We start from the raw sequence: 17711 nt of genomic DNA on the forward strand, positions 1-17711 counted from the left end.
GGCATATGACAAAGCACTCAAAAACATCTGTACAGATTCTCCTTTCAAATAGCTCCAGCAGAGGGTAGCAGGCCAGGACACCCAGTGACAACTAGAGAAACCCAGAGGAATTTCAAAAACCGTTTCTTAAAGCATCAAATAGTTGCAGAAGCAACAAAGACCAGATGGACTAAGACTCCAGTGAAGGATGGAAGTCATAGTGAGTCAACAATCAACAGCTGGTTTGTTTGCTTTCCTTTGGTCTATTTGCTGATTTTGGACATGGCTCAAGCTTATGATGAGGCCCAGGCCGAGGGCTGTCACTGATGAAAAAGCAACGATGATGCTTTTAATGTGGTCATATAGGATTGGGGTTCTATAAGCAAAACCATAGTCTTCAGGAATCTCAAAATACATGACTTCTGAGAGGAGGCTGCTGCTGGGGGACAAATGGCTGAGAAATGGCTAGCAAAATGAAAGAGATTAACCCACAGATTCAAGAAGTTCAGCAAACTCCAAGCTGATAATACAAAGAGAAACACAGAGACACATCATACAGCCAAAAAGCCAGAAATAAAGAGAAAAATCTTAATATGGCAGTAGAAGTGATAGAAAACTTCTCTAAAGAAATCTCTCTAAAGAAAAAGGAAATCTTTGTAATGTTGGAGTAGCCAAAGATTTCTTAAACAGGACACAGAAAAGAGCTAACCACAGGAAAAAATGGATAAATTGGATGATGTTAAAATTAAAACTTTTGTTCACCAAAAGATACCATTAAGAGGGTGAAAACAACCCATAAAGTGAGGAAAGATATCTGATATGTCTGATAACACATCCATATTTATAATAAAGATTTTCTATAAATCATTAAGGAAAAGACAACCCAGCAGAAACATGGAAAAGGACTTGCACAAGCATACCACAATAGAGGACATCTAGATGGCCAATAAACAGATGAAAAGATATGAACAGATATTAACATCATTAGTATGGAAAATGCAATATAAAACCACAACAAAACACCATTACACATTAAACTGCAAAAAGGGGGAGAAAAAAGCAAATACTAGGTGTTGGCAAGGATATGAAGCAACTAGAACTCTCATTCAGTGCTGGTAAAGGTTAAAGCATCTGCCTCCAATGCCGGAGACCCAGGTTCGATCCCTGGGTCGGGAAGATCCCCTGGAGAAGGAAATGGTAACCCACTCCAGTATTCTTGCCTGGAGAATCCCATGGACAGAGAAGGCTGGTAGGCTACAGTCCATGGGGTCGCAAAGAGTTGGACACGACGGAGCGACTTCACCTTAAGAGTATAACTGGTACTACTACTTTGGAAAATACTTAGGCAGTATCTATTATTCTTAAGATAAACAAACATACACACTATGATCTAGTAAGCGCATTCTTTGATAAATATACCCAACAGAGATGCATATAATAGATGTGTTCTGGAATACACTATCCACAATTGCCTCCACATTAAAAACTACTGCACATCTATAGTAGAATGCATAAATAGCAGTATATTCTCCCAATGGGATACTGTACAGATGAAGATTTACCACAATTGAGAGTCTTCAAAGAATGGCTTATGGGTTCAGAAATACATAAACCAGCTTTCTGTAAGGAAGAGAGTGTAACAAATGGCTACTTTGGCATGACTATAAAAGGTGCTCATATATAACACCTTTATGGGATGGCCATGAAATCACACCTGTGTGACAATATGTCAATTACAGAAGAAACTGTTTAGAGATTTAGAAGCTTAGGTGTCCTAGATTCTATTCCTATAAAATGCAACCCTGATTACTTAAAGTGGTACTGCAAAGTCTGATGTTTATATAACTTATAGCAAGAGGCATTCTGGCCCAGAAAGCGATACTGGGATGAGGCACTCAGAACAACCTGATTCTCTGGGTGAGCAGAGAAGACAAGCCAGAGTTCAACTGCGGCAGAGACTGACTGAATAAACCAGTTCTTGACTCTCATCTTTTCCAAGTTCAGTGGAGCCCTACTGGGTTGTGGAAAGCAGTCCCTGGGGAGGTGTTGGAACAGAACTGCAATCAGTGTTTGAGTGAACCCATTTCCCTGGCAACCTCTCCCCTCCTCCCTGTCTCTTTCTGCTTTGTCACACGCATGGGCGATATAAGACCTCTGTGCCATGGTGTATAGGTGCGGAAGACAAATGAGACACTCTGTATAGGATAAGGTGCTATACTTTTGTTGTTTAGTCGCTAAGTCGTGTCCCATTCTTTTGTGACCCCATGGACTGCAGCCCACCAGGCTCCTCTGTCCATAGGATTTCCCAGGCAAGAATACAGGAGTGGGTTGCCATTTGCTTCTCCAGGGCATCTTCCAGACCAAAGGATCCAACCCGAGTCTCTTGCCTTGGCAGGCAGATTCTTTACCACTGAGTTACCAGGGAACCACCCCTCCCCCAGAGTACAGAGTATTTCTGTTTCTGAAAACACAGTGTCAAATAGTGTTTCTTAAAGGTTAACGAACCCACTGACTTTCTTATCCACCCACAAAGTTAACATATGGTACTTAAATTTGAGCAACAAATGGACCCCCCTAGAGGGCAGCCTTTAATTCCCCGAAGAGCAGGAAGATCCCCTGGAGTAGGAAACGGCAAACCCACTCCAGTATTCTTGCTTGGAAAATCCCATGGATAGAGGAGCCTGGCCGGCAGTCCATGGGGTTGCAAAGAGTCAAATACTAGTGAGCACGCACGCAGGCACGCACAACAACCAAGAGCACAAAGGTGTGCTTTACAGCGGTGCCGTCACAAACTGAACATCGGAACTGGCCACTAAGGGTGGTTCTGGAGGTGGAGTGGGAACCCACCACGTGGGGAGGGGGGCGTCACCTCTGGAGAAAGATGAGCAAAAGCCAAGATGTGGAGGCAGAAAAAGTGCACGTGCGTGGCTCGGCGGAACCAAAAAAAAAAGCTTTTTGTGGTGGGAGGTCAGAAAGCAGGAGGAAGAGTGTGGCTGCGGCCTGCCAGGTGAGGGAGAAAGGCCCCGTTCCATTCCCAGGCTATGATCTCTCAACCTCATCGTCTTTCTGGGGTTCCCCTCTAAGGGCTCGCGGTTGCTGGGCTCCCTCCTGCTCGCGCCACTCTTCCCTTACCTCGTCATCCAGCCTTTCCCTCACTCTCCCGCCTCCTCCGCCGCGCCGGAAGTGACGCCTAATTCGCGCACCGCCCAGCGCCAGAAAGGTTCTGTGGGAGCGGGAGAAAGGGTTCCGATGAGGCTCACTGCGCCGGCGTGCAGGCGCGAGCGGTCAAAGCGCCTTCCGGAGGCCGTCGAGTTGCGCTCTTTTCCCGGTCTGCCGCTCTCGGAGTACTGAAGAGCGAGATTCAAAGAGGCCTTCAACACTAGAGTGTTTTCTACACTCTGACTCCCCCCACATCGGTGCCCCACCACTTCTGCGCTTGCCCTTTGACCCTGCGCCCGCGGCGGGGTGAGAGGTCGGTGGCCATCTTGTGGCGGCTGTGCGGGTGGCTGTTACTGCGGAGACCCATCCCCTCCCCCTCCGGGCCCCCCGGCCGTCTGTCAGTCCGTAAAGAGTCCCGCAGCGGGTGGAGTGAGGCCCCGGCCTCGTGCCGTCACTCTTGTCGCCGCACTGGGCGGCCTAGGCCGCTCCCTGCCGGGCCTCGCCGCCGCCACCATGTCCTCCTTCTCCGAGTCGGCGCTGGAGAAGAAGCTCTCGGAGCTGAGCAACTCTCAGCAGAGCGTGCAGACCCTCTCCCTGTGGCTCATCCACCACCGCAAGCACGCGGGACCCATCGTCTCGGTGTGGCATCGCGAGCTCCGCAAAGGTAAACATCCTCTCCGTTCCCCTCCGGTCCTCCCCCGGGTAGCCCTCGTCCGCACCCACTCCCGCGGCTCCTGTAGCTTCTTTGCTGAGCCTTGGCTTTCCAGGCCCGGACCTGTGATCGATTGCGCTTGCTGAGGTTGGAGACAGTGTTATCCTCATTTCTCGGAGAAGGAAACCGAGGCCTCGAAAGGTTTAAGGTGCTTAAGTTCCACCGACCCGGGCTCACGATTCTCAGTTCATCCAGTCGTTTTCCCCCTCTGGCTTCTTCTGACACTTGTGACTGTTATTCTCTCGGCCCCGTTGAGCGCCAGGTGGAGGGTACAGAGCCTGGCCTGTTGTGTGCCAGGCACTCACTAGGGATTTGAAGCCAGATTGCCCAGATCGAGCCCTGGCTCAGCCACTTTTACTAGCTGAGTGATATCTGGCAATTTTCTTCTAAGCCTCTGTTTTCTCATCTGTCAAACGAAAATGAAGACAGTTGGCCCTTACAGAGGCTTTATTCTGTGCCAGTTAGTGTGCTAGGACCTTTCATACATCCTTGCACTCAAAGCTCAGCACTGTCCTGGGGAATGGATATAGTCACTGCCATTACAGAGAAGTTAAGAGGCCACTCCACCTAGACGTAGCCTCTCAGGCTCCTCTTCTCATGCAGCTCTCCTTGGTTCTAGATCCTGCTCAGGATCTGGCCGCCATTGATTGAGCTCAGCCTGTCATGTGCCAGGTCCTGGGTTGGGTGCTTGAAAGCCAACTGCCTGGAATCTAAGCCCGACTTTGTCATTTACTGAGCTCTGGCAGCTTAACTTCTCTGTATCTCAGTTTCCTGATTGTAAAATGAAGATGATGATAAGTGATACTTACAGTGCGTTTGTTCTGTGCCAAGGGCAGTACTGATCTCTTTACACACATGTCATTTTTTTAAAATTCTCAGAGTTCTATGAAGTAGGAACTTGGCAGGTGAGAAAAATCGAGGCTCAAAGGTTGTGTGGTGAAGAGTAATCAGCCTAATCCTCATGAACGTCTAGCATGGTGTCTGGCACAGTGTAGGCACTGGAAAGATACGGTAAGGGGGATACTGGTGACTCCATGTGTGACATGGTGTTTGCCACAGTTGCTTTCAGGGGAGGAAAGATGGGCACCTATATAGCTGTCTCAGGCACCGGTGAGTTTCAGAGCAGAAAGCCAAGGAAATGAAGCGTAGCGCTGTTTTGGACAGCCTGTGTGTGGTAGACCTTTTATAGCATAGGCGGTAACTTTATGTATGTCCTCTGCTCTCTGTGAGCTCAGGATGTCACCCTGTTATGCAGATGAGAGAACCTGTGAGCCTGGGATAACATCAGATTGGCAGACACACAAATCCAGGATTCTTTTGGGAGACCCAATTCTAGTCCTCTGGCAGAGACCCGCCCCCCCTCCCCCAAATATCATGTGCTCTACCAAGGTGTGAGGGGGCGGTCCACCTCAGCCTTCTAGATAGTTGGAGAATAGAGCCTGGGTCTCCCAGAACCTCATTCATGTACCCCACTGTGCCACTCAGATCATCTGAGACGTGGGGAGAAAATTTGAATTGCCTCTATAGGATCCTTTCTAGTAGGATCTCAGAGGCATGTCAAAATCCATCTCAAATGTCACTTCTTTTGTGATGCCATCTTGATTCCCCACCTCACCATATTTGAGTTACTGAGAGTAACAATTTAGAGTTCTTTTGTTTATGAAGCTAAATGGCAGTCCACTCCAGGACTGTTGCATGGAAAATCCCATGGACAGAGGAGCCTGGTAGGCTACAGTCCATGGGGTTGCAAAGAGTCAGACACAACTAAGTGACTTCCCTTTAAACCCTAATCTCCTATAATGGAACCTTATGTTGTAAGTAGGTCAGCATTATTATCCCTGTTTTATAGATGAAAAGATAAAGATATGAAGAGATTAAATGCTTTGTCAAGAGTTATCCAGTTAGGACATGAGCTTTCTGTGATGAAAGAAATGTTTTACATTTGCTGTCCAATAAGGTAGCCTCTTGCCATGAGCACTCAAAATGTGTGACTAAGGAAGTTTCAAATAAATACAATGGAAAATTCAGTTCCTGAGTTTTGTTAGGTACAAAGCAAATATTCATAGCTGCATGTGGCTAGTGGCTACCATATTGAACATTATAGAACTGGAGGCTGGTCTTCCAAGCCTCATGATACAGTTTTCTAATACCCAAGCTTCCTTAATGAATTGAAAATGCCTCCACACTAAAGTGGAAAGGGATTTTGTGCCCTAACATTCAAATTGACTAGCCCTTTAGGTTCTAGCCCACCCTGAGTCTTTAAAAGTGGGCATTTCTGTCTGTAGTCATTTCTTTAAGACACTCACAGATTGTCTTTTTGCCTCCAAATATTTATGAGACTTTAAACTTTTTCCTTTTCCTGCTTGAATACTATTTCTATTCCTGCTGTTATTTCTTTCCATTTCTGAGGAATAATTCTTAATTTATCCCTTTGGACTCTGTTCTAGGTAGAACGGCTCCCTTTATTTTTGAGACAATTTGGCGTAAGATACTCTGTGTTGTTATTTAGTTGCAAAGTTGTGTTCTGCTCTTTTGCAACCGCTTGGACTGTATGTAGCCTGCCAGGCTCCTCTGCCCATGGGATTTCCCAGGCAGGAATACTGGAGTGCTTGGCCATTTCCTTCTCCAGGGAAAATGCTCTTAGATGAACATTTTTCAGTAGTGTTTTGTACCTTAGCCTGAATGCAGGTAAATAAACCTTTTTTTTTTTTTTTAAAGTAGTTTCCCTAGATGTCAGAACTAGCCAAAGTGAAAGTGAAAAATTTTGGACAGCCAGTTACTTAAACTTTGCTCAATAACTGTTTCAACCAATTTGGAATGGGCCTCTGTAGGGAGTGAAAGAATCTATACTGACATATTGGAAAGACAGTTGAACAAGTGAGTTATCACCCAGGGCTGGAGTAGACGGGATGTGTGTGTTTTTGTATGTGTGTGTGTTCTGTGTATTATGACTGTATTTTCAAGTATTCTAGGGTTTTGTAGGTTTTTTTTTTTGTTATTTTGTTTGTTTCGGCTCTGGCTTGTGGGATCTTAGTTCCCACAAGAACTAAGGTGTAGAACCCCGAGTAGAACCAGGCCCTAGGCAGTGAGCGCTCAGAGTCCTAACCACTGGACCACCAGGGAATTCCGTCTAAGGCTTTGATATATTGCCTTTGCACACATGGTGCTACTGTTGACTGTTCGGGACATTGAATGTGGGGGGATGAAGTTTTATCCTAAACAAATTTCCATTGCTAAATTTGAGGGTAATGAGAATTAATTGGCATCATAGATGGTGAAAACCTTGGCCCTGTATCTTCTTAGCTATCATATTTATAATAGTGCACAATGTATCAGGTCTTGAATGGCCTAATAGACATTTTACAATATGGATTCTGGGCTTTAAAAAAAAAAAATAAAGTATATCGTATTTGTAAACCTTCACTTAGTCCGATTTGCTTTGTAGAAGTTCTGTTTTACTTCTGAATCTTCAACTTTCATGGTGTTGTTAACGTAATAGTTTAATTTGCTGCAATATCCTAGAACAAGGTTTACTTAAAAAAAAAAAGCGCTTTTTGCTGTAATCATACCTTTGTAGCAACAGTGGCATATTGAAACTATTGATGCTTATGTTCTGCTTTTGAATAATCATTAGAAGAATTAAAGATAGCTCCAGGTTTTCAATATTCTCATCAGTTGGCTGTCTAAACTAGGTTATTACCAGAAGGTTAATACAGTTCAGTGTATCCATGTTTAATTTTATGAGCACTTTAAGTCATCAGTTTAAACTATAACATGCCTTAAAAATCTTGTTTTTACCTGAGTTATTCTCCTGTACTACATTTTTAAATGTCAGATCTTATGCCTGCTGTGTCAGAATTTATGCATGGTGTGTGCATTTCAAAAGAAACAGAAATGGTTTCTCAGAGCAAGGAATAAGGACTAGTAATTCAGTGTGTAAAGTTTGACAAAGGGCTTGCTTGAGTTTTTCGGGCACTTTGATGTTGAAGAAAACTTTGTTTTGAACTGATTGTGTTACTATTTATTTCTTACAAAGGAAAACTGGGACCAAAAATGATATTGATGTAACTCCACGATTGAAAAGTTATGTGCAGAGAAGCCGGGAAATTCAGTATGTTCCCCTAAGCAACTGTAACTCAGATATATTGCATGAGGTTTTTATGGTTTAATATATGATGCCATGTAGAGTAATAGAGAATGCTGCAGTTAGTAGGTGTAAGAGAAGAATTTTTGTGGGAGCCATGATTTGCATATCCAGATTTCAGACGTGTGTAAATTTTCACTGATTATGTAGCATTAACATATATTTTTATTTAAGATGAATATCCACGGGTACATCTAGAGATTCCTCTGGATTGTAGAGTTGGTATCATTGACTGATTATGGTTATTAAACTGTTGAAAAAGAAATTCTTGGTCCAGGAGCATAAATTACAAGAATCTATTTTAAAATTGAAACCTAACTGAGTTTTTCATTCTGTGGTATTTGATAATTAACAGTGAGTTAGAAATGTTCTTCTTTGCAACAGAATAAATGAAAATCTTGCTTTTGTCTTCTGGAGAATATTAACTGCTCATCCTTTAGGAATCTTTTTTGGATTATCTTCATTTTTATTGCCAATTAATTATATTGATTAAAATAACACAGAAATTAAGATGGCTTTTCTTGTTTCCTGTTTTTTTTCAAAATTGTATTCTCAGTCTATTTTACTAGACATACCCCCAGGAGTTCCTTAAATTGCGGGTTTTTTTGGTTTGTTTTCAAACATAGCAGTCTAGACCTCAAGTGGATAATGTTTGTCTTAGTATTCTTTAGGAGTAGCGTAAGGCGAAAGAATCGTGGATTGAGAATTTCCTCGGTGTAAGCTAAATTATCTTTTCTTTTTTTTCCAGCCAAATCAAATAGAAAGCTTACTTTTCTGTACTTAGCCAACGATGTCATTCAGAACAGTAAAAGGAAAGGACCTGAATTCACAAGGGAATTTGAATCTGTCCTTGTGGATGCTTTTTCTCACGTTGCCAGGTATGTTTTATGTTTAAATGCATTACTTTTCCCTTTTGTTCTTTTTTTGTGATAGCCTTTGTAACTCACCAACTTCATACTTAAAAGAGATGTGCTTTATAGAGAGCATGGTTTTATATTTTGCCTGGGCCCTTGAGAACTATCTCAGACATGTAAATATTTTGTTGTATTGAAGGGATTCAGTCTAACACTTGAAGCACATCTTTTCTCCTAGATGTACTCAATCCTAGATGTACTCACTATTGAATTCATTTCTGGAATATGGTATTTTCCTTGGTTTGGCTGAGTTACCTCATTAGCTTATGGTCAAAAAACAAAGCTAAATTGTACAAGGGAACTTTCCAGTAACAAAACCATGCTATTTAGCAAGAAATTAGTTGCTTGTGCCTTTGTTTTTATTCACTTCCTTCTGGGTGTCTGGACGTCTAACTCACTAAAAATAGTAGTCATTATTGTAACTGCAAAGATAGTAATTATTAGTGTTAAAAGTTTCTCTGGCTCTATCATATTGAGACTGCCACTGTTGTGTTTTGTGACAGAGGACGGCAGCGTAGGGCATACATATAGCTGAGATCATGGAAATTATACATTTCATTAAAAATTTTACCAATCATTGTTATTCATTTAAAAGCAAACTCCTTTTGACACTTAGCTGCCAGAAGAAGCAAAGAAAAATTACTTTTCACTAGAATGTTACTAAGTAAACATATGAAAGTAAACATCTTTGCCAAAGGAAACTGGCAGTGAGGAGACTAGTGGGTTAAACAAAAACTATTCTAGGGTCTAGAGCATAAGTGAAAGACCTTAAGTGTGGAAATAAGTCTGGCATTCCATGAAAGATTTGGAAAGTTTGAAAGAATGAAATGAGAAATTCAGAACATTTTTAAGAGATGGCATCTAGCTTTATAGAGATGGAAACAAAATATTTGTTTGTCAAGTGACTTTTTTTTGTGAACATGGCTACTTAAAAACCAGAATGTGTTAGGAACTTGAAAACATATGGAATCCTCATAACAGTGAATAAACTTAAATCAGACTACTAGAATAGCCGTCTGAAATTGGAGAGAGGCAATTTCTTTGTTTGAGGAGATTTAGTTCACAGTTTCTTAGATGTGGGCTGTAGCTCTGCCTCCAACACTGTCTGAGTGGCCTTGGATATGTTACTTAGCTTTTTGAACCCAAGTTTCATAATTGATTAAAAGGGGATGTTACCACCTATCTCCTTAGAGTTGTTGTGAGGTTAAAGTAAAACAACAGTCTTTGCTCATTCGTGGGAGAGCACTAAATTATAAACTCTGTAAAGAGAAGGACTGTTTCTTTTTTATTCTCTGCTCTGTCCCAGGCACCTAGTGCCTTGTCTGGCATAGAGCTACTGGCTTACGAAGCTTAGGTAACACCATTTAGTCTTGGTATCAGTGATGTCCCAAGAGCTGAGCAACATTGTTGCACAGCCTTGGCACAGAGTAGGGATACAGGAAATAGTCACTGAATAAGTTAACTAATTTAGAGTATAGGAAATTGACTAAAATAATTCCTGTAGGGATAACACACATTTTCCTAAACATTGAACAGTAATCATTAGCTGCCCCCAAATCAGAAAAGGATAAGTAGCAAGGGGTGGGAGAAGAGGGATGAGCAATACCAAGATTAAAAATTCCTTTTCTACTTGGTTTCATCTTAAAACCTATCTAGGAGACATTGTAAACGTGTCTTGGCTAATTCCATGGCATCGTGGGGTAAATAGATCTGATCCTAAAAAAAATAAAATAGGCCTGTTAGCTTTCCTGTTTGCATTCTTCTAGTTCTTTTAAGCTTCTGTTTGGATATTATTTCCAAGATCCCCATGTTTCTAAGTTCCCTCCCTCCTCCCATTCCCATTATTAGGATAGAAAGTCCAGCCACTCCACTTTGATCCTGAGGCACCTTATCAACAATGAGAAATGCTCTCTGTCTTGTTTTTTTGTGTCCAATTAGTGAACAAAGATAGACCCATTAATATTGACTAAAACTGATTAGGAATCTCTATGATAATTTCCTACTTCCTCCTTCAAACCCCCTGCCACCTAGGGTGGTGGGAGGGGAACAAACCTCTCCAGTCAGGGAAAGCTTGCCAAGCTTGTAAGTAAATAAGTGTTAGTTGATCATTTGTGTCTGACGCTCCTTGATCCCTTTGACTGTAGCCCCCAGGGCTTCTCTGTCCATGGACTTCTCCAGGCAAGAATGCTGGAGTGGGTTGCTATTCTCTTCTCCAGGGGATCTTCCCCACCCAGGGATCGAACCTGGGTGTCCTGCACTGCAGGCAGATTATTTACCATCTAAGCTACAGGGCAGAACCCAAGCTCCTGGGAGTAGATATAATTTGAATAGCAGTTTAAGGTAGCCAGGTGACAGTCACATATGCCCTGTGAGCCTTGGGAGAGAGTTAGGATTTTGTCCTGATGGGATGTCAGTGAGGGATTTTAAGCAGGGGCATGATGTATTCCAATTACTTTTGTTCTAGCATCCCTCCCCTTTGGGGTGGAGAATGAACTATAAAGGGCAGGGACATGGGCATGGGGGGTGTTGCACTTGCATGGGCTAGAGATGACATTGACTAGGACTCAGAAGCAGTGAGATTACAGCTTTATTAAATGTGTATGGATAGATTGGCGTGGCTCACTCCCATGTAAAAATGGAGATTTGTGGGAATTAAGTGGGAGCTGGTAGTGAGGGAAACGAGCAGTCAAAGAGTGCATATTTCTAGGTTCTTGACATGAGTATATGGATGACTGATGGCCCTGCTTACTGTGATGGAGATTGGGGTAAAGAATTGGTAGAGGAAATCAGGAATTTTGTTTTGGCTATATTAAGTTCGAGATGGCTGATAGATAGTCCAAGGGGTGATGCCAGATAGGAAGATGGATGAAATAGTTGGAAGCTCAGTAGGAAATTAATTTCTAGAGACATAATTTGGAATTATCCCCCTATACATATTTATTTCCTGTTATAACAATCATGGGTCCCCAAGACCATGGTGATAGAAGCAAGGTCTGATGCTGTAAAGAGCAATATTGCATAGGAACCTGGAATGTCAGGTCCATGAATCAAGGCAAATTGGAAGTGGTCAAACAAGAGATGGCAAGGGTGAACGTCGACATTCTAGGAATCAGAGAACTAAAATGGACTGGAATGGGTGAATTTAACTCAGATGACCATTACATCTACTACTGCGGGCAGGAATCCCTCAGAAGAAATGGAGTAGCCATCATGGTCAACAAGAGTCCGAAATGCAGTACTTGGATGCAGTCTCAAAAATGACAGAATGATCTCTGTTCGTCTCCAAGGCAAACCATTCAATATCACAGTTATCCAAGTCTATGCCCCAACCAGTAACGCTGAAGAAACTGAAGTTGAATGGTTTTATGAAGACCTACAAGATCTTTTAGAACTAATACCCAAAAAAGATGTCCTTTTCATTTTTATAGGGGACTGGAATGCAAAAGTAGGAAGTCAAGAAACACCTGGAGTAACAGGCAAATTTGGCCTTGGAATGCGGAATGAAGCAGGGCAAAGACTAATAGAGTTTTGCCAAGAAAATGCACTGGTCATAGCAAACACCCTCTTCCAACAACACAAGAGAAGACTCTACACATGGACATCACCAGATGGTCAACACCAAAATCAGATTGATTATATTCTTTGCAGCCAAAGATGGAGAAGCTCTATACAGTCAACAAAAACAAGACTGGGAGCTGACTGTGGCTCAGATCATGAACTCCTTATTGCCAAATTCAGACTTAAATTGAAGAAAGTAGGGAAAACCAGTAGACCATTCAGGTATGACCTAAATCAAATCCCTTATGATTCTACAGTGGAAGTGAGAAATAGATATAAGGGCCTAGATCTGATAGATAGAGTGCCTGATGAACTATGGAATGAGGTTCGTGACATTGTACAGGAGACAAGGATCAAGACCATCCCCATGGAAAAGAAATGCAAAAAAGCAAAATGGCTGCCTGGGGAGGCCTTACAAATATCTCTGAAAAGAAGAGAGGTGAAAAGCAAAGGAGAACAGGAAAGATAGAAGCATCTGAATGCAGAGTTCCAAAGAATAGCAAGAAGAGATAAGAAAGCGTTCTTCCGCGATCAATGCAAAGAAATAGAGGAAAACAACAGAATGGGAAAGACTAGAGATCTCTTCAAGAAAATTAGAGATACCAAGGGAACATTTCATGCAAAGATGGGCTCGATAAAGGACAGAAATGGTCTGGACCTAACAGAAGCAGAAGATATTAAGAAGAGGTGGCAAGAATACATGGAAGAACTGTACAAAAAAGATCTTCACGACCCAGATAATCATGATGATGTGATCACTCATCTAGAGCCAGACATCTTGGAATGTGAAGTCAAGTGGGCCTTGGAAAGCATCACTATGAACAAAGCTAGTGGAGGTGATGGAATTCCAGTTGAGCTGTTTCAAATCCTGAAAGATGATGCTGTGAAAGTGCTGCACTCAATATGCCAGCAAGTTTGGAAAACTCAGCAGTGGCCACAGGACTGGAAAAGGTCAGTTTTCATTCCAATTCCAAAGAAAGGCAATGCAAAAGAATGCTCTTTTGGCCAAGAGTGCCTGTGACCAACCCCAACAAAACCCCTAGGTACTAAATCTCTAATGGGCCCCCAGGTAGACGACACTTGGCCAAAATTCTAGACTCCCAGAAGAAAAGCAGGTGATCAGCATAAAACCATACTGTTTGTACAAACAGTTTAAGCACAGTAAATCACCCTCTTCCATTAGGGCGTGATGGGACCATGTCTGAAATCCAAGTTCCCAGATGCCAGTCCATGGCCAGCCCTGTGAGCAGGCCTTTCTCAGGGCAGCAGTCTCAGGCCTGCCGTGTTAACGCTTTTCTCAGTTCAGTTACTCAGTCATGTCAGACTCTTTGTGACCCCATGGACTGCATGGACGCCAGGCTTTCCTATCCATCACGTTTTCTATACAGTTGCAAAGGACTGTTTCTGCTCTGCCGTTACATGAGGTGCTTTTGGAAGTGCTGAGGGTACTTAGCATTTCTGTGCTGAGTAGGCCTGCCATGGGCCTACTGTGCATGGGATTAGAGAGAAACACACGAGCTATGGTGGGTGTATCAAGGAAGGCAGTGCCCTTAGCACTGCAGAGGAAAACCTGTAACCTGGCTTGGCGGGCCCTCGGGTATCCAGCCGACACTTCAATCAGCAGTCCCACATGGGTATAATACATACTTTTCACTTTTTAGATCAGATTTTCAGTGGTTGAATTTATAATAATTAAAATTAAGATACATACTAAGTTGTGTTCCACAAAATAAGTTATATATGTACTTATCTCTCAGTTTATTCATTGATAGGTGGCAAGGGGTTTTTTGGTGTTTTTTCACTTAAATATTTCTAATTAGAATGGAATTAGTACAACTTGAAAAAATATCTCCTCCTGTCATAAAATGATTTTATTGCTTTGGTTGTATCCAGTTCAGGTACTAAAGTGACTTCCACTTCATTGGAGCTACTTACAGCAAAGCGCCATCTGTAAAAAGATTTCTTAACTGTTGTGTCTCTGTCTTTGGACGTTAGGTGGCAAAACTTTGTTTTACTATAGTGCTCAAGGAATCAGCCTATCATGGTTAATTAGTTCACTGATTAAACTAGAGTGCCCTTTTGGCTTTAGCCTTTAGTGGCGAAAGCCTTTGAAGATCTTTTGGTGATAATAGATTTGAGCATCAGTATCCACTGTCCAATAGTGAGACTGCAGCTGTACTATCAGCCTTAATGGAGCACCAGACCGAAGCCGCAGGATTGGTAGGTGATGTTTGGGTAGGTGTCCCTCAATCCTTTCAGGAATTTGTTGACATGATTGGTTTCTCTTCTAGGAAAATTTGCAGATAATGGATTTTATTTATTTGTTTCATTTAAAAAATACATATATTCATTTGTTTGGCTCTGAGCTGTCTTCATTGCATCAGCAGGATCTTTCCTTGTGGCACACAGTCTTTAGTTGCAGCACGTGGGCTTAGTTGCCCCTTGGCATGTGGGATCTTAGTTCCTCTACCAGGGATCGAACCCACATTCCCTGCATTGTGCGGCAGACTCTTAACCACTGGACCTCCAGGGAAGCCCCAAGAGAACAGATTTCATGTTAAAATACCAACCAGTTAAACTCTGGTTAGTTGTGATTTTGTTGTTACAATAGTTAAAATGACTTTATATTTCTAAAGCCTACATTTGATCACATTAGGGACTTTGTTGCCTCCAGGATAAAGGCCATAACGACTTAACAACAAAATAAGGTCCTCTGTAATCGCAAGCCACTCTGTCTATCCCTCCAGTTTCTTGTGTTGTTTCCACACACTCCCTATACACTTCAGCTACCTGAATTACAGCTTCTTGCTCTTCACCTTGTTCCGTTTTGGGGGTTCCATTCAAGGGAGTGGAGATAGCATGAACACAGTCACATTCACCAGTGGCAGCAGATGCTGAGTAGAAAATACGGTTGAGCGTTCTAGAATGTGAAGGTATGGAGAGGTGCTGCGAGATCAAGCCCTAGAGGTGAGGACCTAGACCTTGTTCAGTGTGTTCCAAGCACGGTAACAAACCCCAATGAATGAGCAGATGAATATTTAATTGAATATTTAATTGAATATTTAATTGAATTGACGCCTGACATGAATGACCTCCATGTGATAAAATGGTCTTTGAAAGCTAACTGTCTGATCTACTGAAACTTATCTAAAATTTTATTAAAAACATTGCAGTTCAGCATTTATTGTGTTTATTCTTGGGCATATAGCAGTTGGGGGAAGACACATCCCTGCCCTTGTGAAAATTACATTCAAATGGAAAGAGTATAAACAACAGGGAAACTGTACATACAGCACATCCAAATAGTAAATGTTGTGGAGAAAAATTAAGCAGGAGTAAGGAGTGTGCTTTTAAATAGGAAGATTAGGAAAGGATTCACTGGAAAGGTGCTGTGCGAACAGACACACCTGAAGGAGGAGAGCAGAGGGGCCTTGTTGGGCCTGAGCTGTGTCGGGTAATGTGGTTCCAGGCGAAGTGCAAAGGACCTGAGGCAGGAAGGCCAGGGAGCTGCTGGGGAGGGAAGGGAGAGTGAGGACAGGAGGTGAGGTCAGGGGAATGATGGGCTGGGCCGAGAAGGGGTTTATCGGCTTGAGTAGGCCTTTCACTTTTATTCTGAGGGAGAATGGGAAGAACTGTTGAGAGTTTGGAGAAAGAAAGTGATGTGAACTGCCTTCAGTTAGGATTGGAGTTTGAAAACTTGGGAATAGATGGAGGACAGGGTGGAAGCAGGGAGATTAGTAATGAGGCTGCTGTAGTCATTAGATAAGAAATGATGGTGACTTGGACCAGGCTGATAGCAGAGAAAGAGAAGTAATTTGTTTCTAGATGTATTTTGAAGATGGAGTAGAGATTTTTTTTAATAAATATCAAGGTCATATCTTTAAGTTTTATAAGCTATGAGTGGAAAGTTTCCCCCCTTTTCCTCATCCTGACCTCTGACTTAAAAAAAGGCTGAACAAAAGAATAATTAATTTTGCATGTATCCTGATTTAGTTAGTACTTTGACCCCCCAATTTAGTGAAATTTGCCACTAATAATTCTTAAGTAATACAATCTGACCAGATGAGGCCAAAACCTCAGCTCATCTTTTAAGTTTTAAAAGTGTTGTCAGGGCTGGTGGTGGATGAAATGCCCACCTAAGTTGAGCTTGGTATGGAGGGCTTCCCTGGTGGCTCAGTTGGTAAAGAATCTGCCTGCAATGCAGGACTTCCCAACTTCCCTGAGTTGGGAAGATCCCCTGGAGGAGGGCATGGCAGCCCACTCCAGGTTCTCCAACCCACTGGAGAATCCCCCTAGACAGAGGAGCCCGGAGCCTGGGGGACTCCCGTCCATGGGGTTGCAAAGAGTCGGACAGGACTGAGTGACTTTCACTCACCACTTTTTGAGGTTCTTGTTAAAGCTATATATTGACTTAGATGCTAAGATGTCGGGGTATCTCTTCTTGTGTAAAGCCCCTCAGGGCTTCACAGAACAGAACAATTCATAGTGACGCAGCGGGTGGTGAGGGGATTTGTTTTCCTTTCGAAAGTCTTCCCCCCACACTTCCACTTGCTGTCTGACACTTTGTGATAAACAACTGTCTAACGCTGAGTGTGAGTTATGGTCATTGCCCTGAAAAATGGTCTGTTTTAAGAAGAGTAATATGTCAAGAATAAAACTATCTAGCTTCTTTCATTCAGATATAAATTACAAAGAACTGTATTATGCTCCGTGTGTTCTGAGATTATCTGCTCAACACCTTTGTGTGAACCTGGAATGTAGACCTAGCAAGGAATGAAAATAATTATGAGGTAGTGAGTATAAAGTTGAGATTAGTCTTGACATATATGTGTACAATTGTATTTGTGCATGTTAGAGGTGTTGGTGTGTTAGCATTGATGAGTTGTTACAAATGTATTCCCCATTTTAAACAAATGATTTTAATGATTTTTTTTCTCATCCTAAAAAGTTTTGGCCTGCTTTAATTTTCCAGCAGTATGTCTGGCACCAGATTTAAGTTAATGCATTCTAAAAAGCAAGCTGTCACAATTGATATGATTGGTTTTTGATAATTTTCTGTCAGTGAAAACGAGCCTTTGGCTTTTGCCCTATTTGCCTTTCAAAGAGGATAAAAGACACAGATTACTTTTGTAACATAATCCCTCTCTCTTCCCTACACACCACAGGAAGAATATAGTTTCTGGTGAAGTTTTGAGTATCCATTAATTACAGTATGTACCTTACTCTTCCTTCTGTTTTTAAATAT

General features: G+C 42.3%; 2 protein-coding genes across 4 annotated transcripts in view; one reads left to right on the forward strand and one right to left on the reverse strand.

Moving 5' to 3' along the window:
• TTI1 (TELO2 interacting protein 1) overlaps nucleotides 1–3150 on the reverse strand; it is a 37372-nt gene extending 34222 nt beyond the window's left edge. For both annotated transcript variants that reach the window (XM_005688546.3, XM_013968917.2), the window contains exon 1: nucleotides 3112–3150. The gene's annotated coding sequence lies outside the window, so the exon portion shown is untranslated. The remainder of the gene's footprint in view (nucleotides 1–3111) is intronic.
• The window catches only part of RPRD1B (regulation of nuclear pre-mRNA domain containing 1B), a 55774-nt gene continuing 41274 nt past the window's right edge, over nucleotides 3212–17711 (forward strand). The window contains exons 1-2 of one of the 2 annotated variants that reach the window (XM_018056846.1): nucleotides 3212–3802; nucleotides 8743–8872. In XM_018056846.1, the coding sequence (XP_017912335.1) occupies nucleotides 3652–3802; nucleotides 8743–8872 (281 nt within the window). In that variant the 5' untranslated portion in view covers nucleotides 3212–3651. 2 annotated transcript variants of the gene reach the window in all.

This window comes from Capra hircus, chromosome 13, assembly GCF_001704415.2.
Source record: "Capra hircus breed San Clemente chromosome 13, ASM170441v1, whole genome shotgun sequence".
NCBI classification, from domain to species: domain Eukaryota; kingdom Metazoa; phylum Chordata; class Mammalia; order Artiodactyla; family Bovidae; genus Capra; species Capra hircus.